This window comes from Takifugu rubripes, chromosome 9 (assembly GCF_901000725.2).
Source record: "Takifugu rubripes chromosome 9, fTakRub1.2, whole genome shotgun sequence".
NCBI lineage: Eukaryota > Metazoa > Chordata > Actinopteri > Tetraodontiformes > Tetraodontidae > Takifugu > Takifugu rubripes.
In genome coordinates, this window is record NC_042293.1 from 5,541,673 (window position 1) to 5,553,081 (window position 11,409).

At 46.4% G+C, this 11,409-nt stretch overlaps 1 protein-coding gene across 1 annotated transcript; it reads left to right on the top strand.

The window, feature by feature from the left end:
* Nucleotides 1-68: 68 nt before the first annotated feature.
* Nucleotides 69-2,933, top strand: LOC115250956 (troponin I, fast skeletal muscle-like). The gene is made up of 7 exons (XM_029841247.1): nucleotides 69-242; nucleotides 915-951; nucleotides 1,104-1,140; nucleotides 1,289-1,417; nucleotides 1,770-1,859; nucleotides 1,934-2,107; nucleotides 2,685-2,933. Exons 2-7 carry the CDS (start codon nucleotides 944-946, stop codon nucleotides 2,760-2,762), a joined length of 516 nt encoding a protein of 171 aa, XP_029697107.1. The 5' UTR covers nucleotides 69-242; nucleotides 915-943; the 3' UTR covers nucleotides 2,763-2,933.
* The last annotated feature ends 8,476 nt before the right edge of the window (nucleotides 2,934-11,409 follow it).

Below are 11,409 nucleotides of genomic sequence, written 5' to 3' on the forward strand. Positions count from 1 at the left end.
GAAAGAAGGTGAAGGTTTTGGAAGTCTTCTTCAGCAGCTTGTGGGTGTTTGGGGGAGCAGGGACGGTGGGGAGTATTTCAGGAGCTCGCGGTCTCATTGGTCTGTATCGATGCACTTCCATAAAGAGAATGTGAACATTTTGCATCTGCCCATATAAACCGTTTGACTTTTGACTGTCTGTGGCATAGACGCTCTTCTTCTCCTACCAGCTGATCTCCTACTCTTTCTTTTCTTCTTCTCTGGTGAGAACTCTCTCTCTCTCTATATATATATATATATATAGAAAGCAAAAAACAGCAAAAAAAAAAATACATATATATAATCTTTTTATTTAATACCTAATAAACTGTTTCCATGTTATCTGAATAGTTTCCAGATTCTCATCAGTGCTTTGATTAAATCCAGCATAACATCCATGGACTTTTCTGTTCTTTTAGGGTTAATAAAGTAAAAAGAAATGTTGTGTATAATTCCCTCATACATCGCAGAAATTTGGTGTAATTTCTGAAAGATAATTCTGATTACTGACTTCAGTCAAACTGTAAGACATACGGACAGTAACAACATTTACCTGTGAAAAAATATGCTTATAATTTACAGTATGTCCATTAAATACTTTTTCAAATGGATTTGTTTGTGAATATCACCTGTTATTGAAATATTCAAAGTTCTTGTACCCGTTTAATGTTAAAAATCACTTCAGAATTTGTGGTCTTTATTTAATCTGATCGTGAAACGGATAGGGGTCACCTGATATCCGCACTCCCAGTTTAGTTTCGTTGACGACGCAGCTCTTCAGCTGTGGCTTAGATCAGGTTACCAAGTGTCTGCATCTGTCCAGAGACATGAGTTGATCCTTGTCAGCTCTGGTTTTCAAATATTTCCTCCCTGACAGCATATTTATGCTCCTTCAGGCAGGTGGTGAAATTTGAAAAGCACAAATATGTCCCAGTGAGTATTTCTGCACATTTACTGACTCAGCTTTAATGCTAACTGTGAAGTGCTCACTTCATCTATAATGATATGATTTAGCTAGATATTAATATTGTCATGTCATTAATGTTGTATGAGTATATGAGTAAATGTTGCTTGACTGTAAACAGGAAAAAGATGACGTCCAGCCGCAGGCATCACCTGAAGGTACATCTACCCATGATTTCATAGCGTGGTAAACATGAAATGTTCTCCAATTTCTTATAGGATATGACATGATTTTTAAAAGATTTTTAAATGTGGATTGGAAATTAGATTTCCTCAATATCTGACGTGATCTGGCTGCGTCGTGCAGAGTTTGATTCTTCAGATCGCTCAGAACTGGCTGGAACAGGAGAAGAAGGAAACCGAAGAAGCTAAAGAGGCCTACATGGTGGAACATTGTCCCGCCCCAGACCTGAGTGGAGACCAAGCTGCCCTAATGGTGAGTACAGCATTTATGTCCTGATGCCAAGAACTTCACTGTCATCTTTAAGTTCTGCTGTTAGTTAGTCCTAGAAATATGTCTGAAAAATATACCAGTTTCATCTGGTTTCAAATGTAAATATAAGCAGGTGCCATCTGTAGAACAGCAAAACCAGGTTCTGTCTAATATATCAGTTTAGCCTGTTCCTTTGATGCCAGATGAACTGTCATGGTTTTAACAGGATGTAGTGTTGATTAGCTATCTAACTGCTCAATTGATACAGAGGTCCCTCCCCCTCTGATGCCATCAAAGTTATGAGTAACTGGAACTAATGATCAGCCCTAATATGTTTTACATCCATGCTTGTTAGGAAACATGCAAGAAACTTCATGCTCTTATTGACAAAATTGATGAGGAACGGTACGATGCTGAGGCAAAAGTCGCCAAAGCTGAGAAAGAGGTAAAGTTCAGATGCGTTTTTCATAAATATGGCAAATGAATGTCCAAAAATTCATGTTTAAACCTCTTTGATAGGTTGATGACCTGAAGATCAAAGTTGTGGACCTGGCTGGTGTAAAGAAACCCGCCCTGAAGAAAGTCCGTATGTCCGCCGATGCCATGTTGAAAGCGCTGCTTGGCTCCAAACACACAGTAAACATGGACCTGAGATCCAACCTGAAGCAGGTGAAGAAGGAGGTCAAAGAGGAGGTAAGTTCATTGTTTTTGCTCTATTCCCTGAGTAATCTTTAAACAGGGGGTCTTCCATCAGAGGTCTCAGAGCTTAAGGGCCTTTCACAGTATATTAGCTGTTCCTACCAGAGCTAGAGGAGGGATCAGACTGCTCCAGACCCTGGGATTTATCTGGGAGGATGCTGAGGACATCAGCTCCAGGAAAACTAAACTAGGAAAGCTAACAAGAACCACCAAAATCTAGAGGATGCAGGGGAGGCAAGAGATGGCTGCTAGGTTTTGTTGTGGGTGGAGTTTGGGATTCTTGGTAGAAGTGTTGGGGTGGATGTGAGAAAGTATATATGTAAACTGGAGCCTGCAGAAGTAGTTCTGATTTAGACGGGCTGACAGAGATCGTCCTGAGTTACCTGACCTGACAGAAGTGGTCCTGAGTTGGTCAGGCAGACAGAGGTGGTTCTTAGTTACCCGGGCTGACAGAGGTTGTCCCCAACACTAAAATATCTTTAACCCTGAAAGTAAATATCTGTTCAAGTTTAACATGAGAAACAAAAAAATGACTACAATGAGAAATTAAATGTTTTTTTGAACTCTGCAGCCAACAGAAGCTGTGGGCGACTGGCGAAAGAACATTGAAGACAAAGCTGACAGGAAGAAAATGTTTGAGACTTCCTGAACGTCTCTCCTCTCTCAGTTGTCAAACATGTTTGACACCATACAGCTGGATTGTGTTTAAATAATTTAATTTTCTGTCAGCAGATTTCTGAGTGATAAAATAGAAAATTTAAAACCATGTTTTCATAATCTGAACAAATATCAAGAATAAAAACAAAATATGGAAGAAAGACCTCTGTTTTGTTACATTATTAGCTCCACCAAGGGGTCATGGGACCGCTGTTCTTTGTCTATTTGTAAAATAACTCAAAATAATTAAATGGATTTTAATGATGGGTAGCGGCCGAAGGCAGGGACCTTGGCGGTCTGATCCCCAACTGCATAAACTGGCTCTAGGGACATGGAATGTCACCTCTCTGGTGGGAAAGGAGCCTGAGCTGGTGCACGAGGTTGAGAAGTTCCGACTAGATATAGTTGGCCTCACCTCAACGCACGGCAAGGGCTCTGGAACCAGTATTCTCGAGAGGGGTTGGACTCTCTACCACTCTGGAGTTTCCGATGGTGAGAGGCTATGGCCCAAAAAGCAGTTCAGCGTATCCACCCTTTTTGGAGTCCTTAGAGGGATGCTGGAGAGTGCTCTTTCTGGGGTCTCCCTCATCCTCCTGGGTGACTCCAATGCTCACGTTGGCAATGACAGTGTGACCTGGAGAGGTGTGATTGGGAAGAACGGCCCCCCTAATCTGAACCTGAATGGTGTTTTGTTATTGGACTTCTGTGCTCGTCTTAGAATGTCCATAACAAACACCTTGTTCAGGCATAAAGGCGTCCACATGTGCACTTGGCACCAGGACGCCTTAGGCCGCAGATCGATGATCGACTTTGTGACATCTGCCCAGGGCTACTTGCTGAACTTGGTGCGTGAGTATTGCGTCACTTCCTGTCTCCTCTATCGTTCGTTGGTTGCACTGTGCACGGGGTGCCGTATTCACTTAATATTGAACACTTGGTGTGTGGTATTCACTTAATATTAAACACTTGGTGTGTTGTATTCACTTTACTTAAAATTCTGAACACTTGGGACATTCTAGTCACCTGATATCAACAGTGAGAAACAACCCATATTAAACAAATACAGGGCTTCGCCGATCACTAGCGTTAGCATGGCCTCACCGTCTGTTTCACCCGGTGTCTTTGTCTGTTCAGCGTGCGAAATGTTTAGTTACTCCTCTGCCTCCCTTAGTGAAGGGAATAGGTGCAGAAAGTGTAGTTTATTTATGGCTATGGAGGCGAGACTTAGCGAGCTTGAGACGCGGTTCCGCAGTTTGGAGTTAGCTGGACTTGCATCAAGTAGCCAGGGTAAGCTAGCTGCTGCGGAGCCGCCTAGCGTAACTTCAGCTAGCGGTCCCCCGGCAGCAGCCGAGCAGCCGGCTAGCCAGGGCGGCTGGGTGACGGTTCGTAGGAAGCGTAGCCCAAAACAAAGGCCCACGGTGCACCACCAACCGCTTCCTGTGGCTAACCGCTTTTCCCTACTCGGCGACACACCCGCTGAGAAACCGACCCTGGTAATTGACGACTCTGTTTTGTGCCACGTGAAGCCGACTCCAGCGACCATAGTTAGGTGCATTCCGGGGGCCAGAGCGGGCGACATAGAAGCTGCTGGCGAGACGTAATCGTAAATTTGGTAAAGTTATTATTCACGTCGGAGCCAACGACACCCGGCTTCGTCAGTCGGAGGTCACTAAAATTAACTTGAAGTCGGTGTGTAACTACGCAAAAACGATGTCGGACTCCGTAGCATTCTCTGGTCCCCTCCCCAATCTGGCCAGCGATGAAATGTTTAGCCGCATGTCATCGCTTCGTCGCTGGCTGTCACGGTGGTGCCCCGATAACCAGGTGGCCTTTATAGACAATTGGAGCACTTTTGGGGGAAAACCTGGTCTGATTAGGAGAGACGGTGTCCATCCCACACGAGATGGTGCTTCTCTCATTTCTAGTAATCTGGCTAATTTTATTAGACCCAAAGTGACCTGACAATCCAGGGTCCAGACCAGGATGCAGAGTTGTAGTCTTACACACCTCTCTGCTGCTTCCTTAGAACCCTCATCCACCAACAATAACATATTTAACACTATAGCGGTAGTCTCTGTTCCACGGTTAAAAGTTCACCAAGCACAGAGCAGGGGAGCGGTCAATCACCAAAATCTTATTAAAATTAATACTGAAGCACAAGTTGGAGAAACTAATATCACAATTAAGTGTGGACTGTTAAATATTAGATCTCTTTTGTGTAAATCCCTGTTAGTGCATGACCTGATAGCGGATCATCACATTGATTTATTTTGTCTTACTGAGACCTGGCTTCAGGAGGAGGAGTATGTGAGCTTAAATGAATCTACTCCTCCTACTCATCTTAATTATCATATTCCACGTGTTACTGGTCGAGGAGGGGGAGTGGCAGCAATCTATCACTCCAAGTTATTAATTAATTCCAGACCAAAACATAGCTTCAGTTCATTTGAAAGCCTGACTCTTGGCATCACTCATCTGAACTGGAGGACAGAAAAGCCACTTCTGTTTGTAGTTGTATATCGGCCCCCTGCTGGGCCACATTCAGAGTTCCTGTCTGAGTTCTCTGATTTCTTATCTGACTTGGTCCTTAGAACGGAAAAAGTCATTATCATTGGAGACTTTAATATCCATATGGACGTTATAAATGACAGCTTTAGAAATGGCTTAATTTCATTACTCGAGTCAGTTGGTTTCCTCCAGCAGATAAACCAACCAACTCACAGCTTTAACCACACCCTAGATCTCGTTCTGACTTATGGTGTTGAGGTAGAACATGTGTCAGTGTTCCCTCAGAACCCAGTCTTGTCAGACCATTCTTTGATCACTTTTACATTTATGATTAAGGATTCTTCTATGCTCAGAACAAAGTCTTACTATAGCAGATGTCTTTCAGATAATGCTGTAGCTACGTTTAAGGAAGTGATCCCTGTGTTGATCCCAGGACCACTGTGTGTTTCCCCAGGGATCAATCATTATAATCTTAGCCCTGCTGAGGTTGACTCTATTGCTGAAGGTGCAGCAACCTCACTGAGAATCACGCTTGATTCTGTTGCCTCCCTGAAAAAGAAAATAGTAACTCAGAGGAGGTGTGCCCCCTGGTATAATTCACATATCAGGAGTCTGGAAAGGAAGTGGCATTCTTGTAAAATAGACAGCTACCATGTAGCCTGGAAAGACTGTCTATTAGTTTACAAAAAGGCCCTTCGCAAGGCTAGAACAGCTTATTTTTCTTCTTTGATTGAGGAAAATAAGAACAACCCCAGGTTTCTTTTCAGCACTGTGGCCAAATTAACCAAGAGTCACAGTGTTTTAGATCCACGTATCCCTTCTTCCCTGAGTGGTGAAGACTTCATGAGCTTCTTCACTGATAAAGTTCTAACCAGGCCATCCCAACAACTGGACCATCACCAGATGTGCCGACTGTGGGAACATACAGGGTCTCCAACGAGCCCTTAAGCTCCTTCAGCCCTATATATTTTTCTGAGGCATCATCGCTAATTCAGAAATCCAAGACCACCACGTGTCTTTTAGATCCCATCCCAACACACCTGTTGAAGGATGTTTTACCATTGATAGGCAGTTCTATCCTGGACCAGATCAATGGTTCTTTAGTGTCAGGTTATGTACCCCGGTCCTACAAGGTGGCAGTGATTAAGCCGTTGCTTAAAAAACCATCACTGGATCCTGATGTCTTAGCAAATTATAGGCCAATATCCAACCTTCCTTTTATCTCTAAAGTTCTAGAGAAGGTGGTGGTGACTCAGTTACTGGAGCACCTGCAGAGGAACAGCCTGTTTGAGATGTTTCAGTCAGGCTTTAGAGCTCACCACAGCACAGAAACAGCACTTCTTAAAGACTAACTAATGATCTTCTCATAGCTTCCGATCATGGACTGGTCTATATGCTGGTTCTGCTGGACCTCAGTGCTGCTTTTGATACAGTTGATCACAGCATCCTGTTACAGAGACTGGAACATGTGATTGGGATTAAAGGGACAGCACTAGACTGGTTTAGATCATACTTATCTGATAGATACCAGTTTGCCCATGTCCATGGTGTTCCCTCCTCATACAGTAGGGTTAGCCATGGAGTTCCTCAAGGTTCTGTACTCGGACCAATCCTCTTCACATTGTACATGCTTCCCTTAGGGAACATTATTCGGCAGCATGGGATAAATTTTCATTGTTATGCTGATGACACTCAGCTCTATTTATCCATGAAACCCGAGGAGACAGAGAAGTTAGTGAAGCTCCAGACCTGTCTTAAAGACATAAAGTCCTGGATGTCTTCAAATTTCCTCCTCCTTAACCCAGGAAAAACTGAGGTCATGGTGTTTGGTCCTGAACCTCTCAGGGATAGATTAGATCACATGATCACTCTAGATGGTATCTCATTAACATCTAGTCTCTCTGTGAGGAATCTAGGAGTAACTTTTGATCACGCGGCATGATGCTGAAAAGTTAGTCCATGCATTTGTTACTTCCAGGCTGGACTACTGTAACTCTTTATTATCAGGGTGTCCAAACAACTCTTTAAGAAGCCTCCAGTTGATCCAAAATGCTGCAGCCAGAGTTCTGACAGGTATTGACAAAAGAGATCATATTACTCCTGTACTGGCGTCGCTTCATTGGCTGCCCGTTAAATTTAGAATAATTTTTAAAACCCTTCTTTTGACCTACAAGGTCCTCAGAGGCCTAGCTCCATCCTACCTGGAGGAGCTAGTGATACCTTATCAGCCCAATAGACCGCTCCGCTCTCAGAATGCTGGTCTACTTGTGGTTCCCAGAGTTTCCAGGAGTAGAATGGGGGACCGAGCATTTAGCTACCAGGCCCCACTGCTATGGAACCAGCTCCCTGTCCAGGTACGGGAGGCTGACTCCATCGCTACTTTTAAGATCAGACTCAAAACCTACCTCTTTGAAAAAGCTTATTGTTACTAATTCAGTAGTTCCAGTTACTATCATAGACAGACAAATTATCATACTTAGGGGGTCGTCTAATCGTTAGGTCACATCTTAGTTATGCTGTTATAGGCCAAGGCTGCCGTGCCGGGGTCCGGAAACATGATCACCTGACAGGCCTCTGTCACTCCACTGGGTCATGGTTTCCTCTCCTCTCCTTTCCTCTCCTTTCCTCTCCTCATCAAGCAGACTAGTTATGCTGATTCTTGTGTAGTTTTTCTGCTTCTCTCCCCCCCCCTCTATTTATTTACAGGTATCGCCGCCCTCAGAGCTGCATGATGACCTCCGGCCCCGCTGAAGTGATTGTGCATCATATTTTTTTTGTGTGTTTCTGTGCTCTGTGCCTCTCCTCTCCTCTCCTCTCCTCTCCTCTCCTCTCCTCTCCCCTCCTTCTCCTTCTCCTTTTCCCCTCCCTCTCCTCTTCTTTCCTCTCCTCTTTCCCCTCCTCCTCCTTCTCCTCTCCTCTACCTCCCCTTCACTCTACTTCTCCTCTCCTCTACCCCTCTCCTCTCCTCTCCTACCTATCCTATCCTCTACCTGTCCTCCCCCTTTTCCTCTCTCTTTACCCAGCCGGCCATCAGCAGGAGGGTCCCCCTACATGAGCCTGGTCCTGCTCAAGGTTTCTTCCTGTTAAAGGGGAGTTTTTCCTTGCCACTGTTGCTTGTCTGGGGTCAGGCCCTGTGATTCTGGAAAGCGCCTTGAAACAATTTTGATTGTATAAGACGCTATATAAATAAAGATTGATTGATTGATTGATCGTGTCATCGGATTTGCGGCCACATGTTCTGGACAGTCGGGTAAAGAGAGGGGCAGAGCTGTCAACTGATCACCTGGTGGTGAGTTGGCTCCGATGGTGGTGGTGGGGGGGGGTGCCGGACATACTCGGCAGACCCAAACATATTATGAGGGTCTGCTGGGAATGCCTGGCAGAGTCTCCTGTCAGAAGGAGCTTCAACTCACCCCTCCGGGAGAGCTTTGACCATGTCCCGGGGGAGGCGGGGGACATTGAGTCTGAGTGGACCATGTTCCGTGCCTCCATTGTTGAGGCGGCTGACCCGTGCAGTGGCCGCATGGCGGTTTGTGCCTGTCGTGGCGGCAATGCCCGAACCCGCTGGTGGACACCAGTGGTGAGGGATGCCGTCAGGCTGAAGAAGGAGTCCTATCGGGCCTTACTGGCCTGTGGGACTCCTGAGGCAGCAGATAGGTACCGGCAGGCCAAGCGGAGTGCAGCTACGGCGGTTGCCGAGGCAAAGACCCGGGCATAGGAAGAGTTCGGTGAGACCATGGAGAATGACTTTCGGACGGCCTCGAAAACGTTCTGGACCACCATCAGGCGTCTGAGGAAGGGGAAGCAGTGCACTGTCAACGCTGTGTATATTGGTGATGGTGTGCTGCTGACCTCAACTCGGGATGTTGTGGATCGGTGGAAGGAATACTTCGAGGACCTCCTCAATCCCACAAGCACGCCTTCCAATGAGGAAGCAGGGCCTGGGGACCTGGGGATAGGCTCTCATATCTCCGCGGCTGAAGTTGCCGAGGTAGTCAAAAAACTCCTCGGTGGCAAGGCCCCGGGGGTGGATGAGATCCGCCCAGAGTTCCTTAAGGCTCTGGATGTTGTAGGGCTGTCGTGGCTGACTCGACTCTGCAACATTGTGTGGACATCGGGGGCGGTGCCCCTGGATTGGCAGACTGGGGTGGTAGTCCCTCTTTTTAAGAAGGGGGACCAGAGGGTGTGTTCCAACTATAGGGGGATCACACTCTTCAGCCTTCCTGGTAAGGTCTATTCAGGGGTACTGGAGAGGAGGGTCCGCCGGATAGTCGAACCTCGGATTCAGAGGAGCAATGTGGTTTCTGTCCTGGGCGTGGAACAGTGGACCACCTCTACACCCTCAGCAGGGTCTTCGAGGGTGCATGGGAGTTTGCCCAACCAGTCCACATGTGTTTTGTGGACTTGGAGAAGGCATTCGACCGTGTCCCTCGTGGGGTCCTGTGGGGGGTTCTCCAAGAGTATGGGGTGTCGGGCCCGCTGATACGGCTGTCCGCTCCCTGTACGATCAGTGTCAGAGTTTGGTCCGCATTGCTGGCAGTAAGTCGAACTCTTTTCCAGTGAGGCTTGGTCTCCGTCAGGGCTGCCCTTTGTCACCGATTCTGTTCATAATTTTTATGGAAAGAATTTCTAGGTGCAGTCATGGTGTTGAGGGGGTCCAGTTTGGTGACCTCAGGATCGGGTCTCTGCTTTTTGCAGATGATGTGGTCCTGGATCGGTTCGCCGCCGCATGTGAAGCGGCTGGGATGAAAATCAGCACCTCCGAATCCGAGGCCATGGTTCTCAACCGGAAAAAGGTGAAGTGCCTTCTCCGGGTCAAGTGGAGGAGTTCAAGTACCTCGGGGTCTTGTTCATGAGTGAGGGAAGAATGGAGCAGGAGATCGACAGGCGGATCGGTGCGGCATCCGCAGTAATGCGGACTCTGCACCAGTCCGTAGTGGTGAAGAGAGAGCTGAGCCCAAAGGCGAAGCTCTCGATTTACCAGTCGATCTTCATTCCTACCCTCACCTATGGTCATGAGCTTTGGGTAATGACTGAAAGAACAAGATCACGGGTACAAGCGGCCGAAATGAGCTTCCTCTGTAGGAATCTCTACCATCCGGGAGGAGCTCGGAGTTGAGCCGCTGCTCCTCCGCATTGAGAGGAGCCAGATGAGATGGCTTGGGCACCTAGTCAGGATGCCTCCTGGGCGCCTCCCTGGTGAGGTGTTCAGGGCATGTCCCTCCGGTAGGAGACCCCTGGGAAGACCCAGGACACGTTGGAGAGACTATGTCTCTCGACTGGCCTGGGAATGCCTGGGGATCCCCCCAGATGAGCTGGAAGAAGTAGCTGGGGAGAGGGAAGTCTGGGCTTCTCTTCTTAGGCTGCTGCCCCCGCGACCCGACCCCGGATAAGCGGTAGAGGATGGATGGATGGATGGATGGATGGATGGATGGATGGATGGATTTTAATGAAATCTTCCAAAGATCAAAAACCCTGTGACTTTGATCACAAAGCCCATCGTCATCGTAAAGCAACCATCTATGTTATGTAACCTTGTAGCACTATTGCCTATTTATATACCCAGTCAGGTGTTTTGTTGTGTTTCTATAATAATAAGTAATTCTGTTTGGACCCTCTGAATCATGGTGCTGACAACTTGAGAATTTTCATCAGTTTTCACCATCGGTGACAGAATTGGCTGGAACATCTGAGAGGAGGAAAAAGAGCAACATAAGAATAAAGTTGAAGATTTTCTTCTTATTAGTTCATGTGAGGAGGTCATTTAATCCACTTGTACTGATATAGGAAATGTTAAAATTGTGATTGTCTCGAGATGCTTTTCAGAACCTCAGAGTGATCTGTGGATCCAGTCATACCTGCAAAGAGAGAGAGGGAGGGAGATCCAAAACTACAGAAGAAAAGGGTCTACCAAACCACCTTTATTCTTTAGTGTAACATCAGATCAGAGCTGGTCCAACATTTGTTGCCTCCAGCCAGGACTGTTATCACGAGAAGATGTGATTGATGCTGTGGGCGATGGTAGCTGAGAAGGAAATTACACAGCTCCAAAACAATAAAAAAAAGAGTTTAAATACTACTGACAAAATCAACACAAAACAATATGTACATGAAGATGTAATAAGAAAACA

What these genes read in the sequence shown, in the direction of transcription:
- LOC115250956 (XM_029841247.1), top strand. An exon ending in GAGACCAAGCTGCCCTAATG is followed by an intron (nt 1,418 to 1,769) that starts GTGAGTACAGCA and finishes CATGCTTGTTAG; the next exon opens with GAAACATGCAAGAAACTTCA. An exon ending in TCGCCAAAGCTGAGAAAGAG is followed by an intron (nt 1,860 to 1,933) that starts GTAAAGTTCAGA and finishes CCTCTTTGATAG; the next exon opens with GTTGATGACCTGAAGATCAA.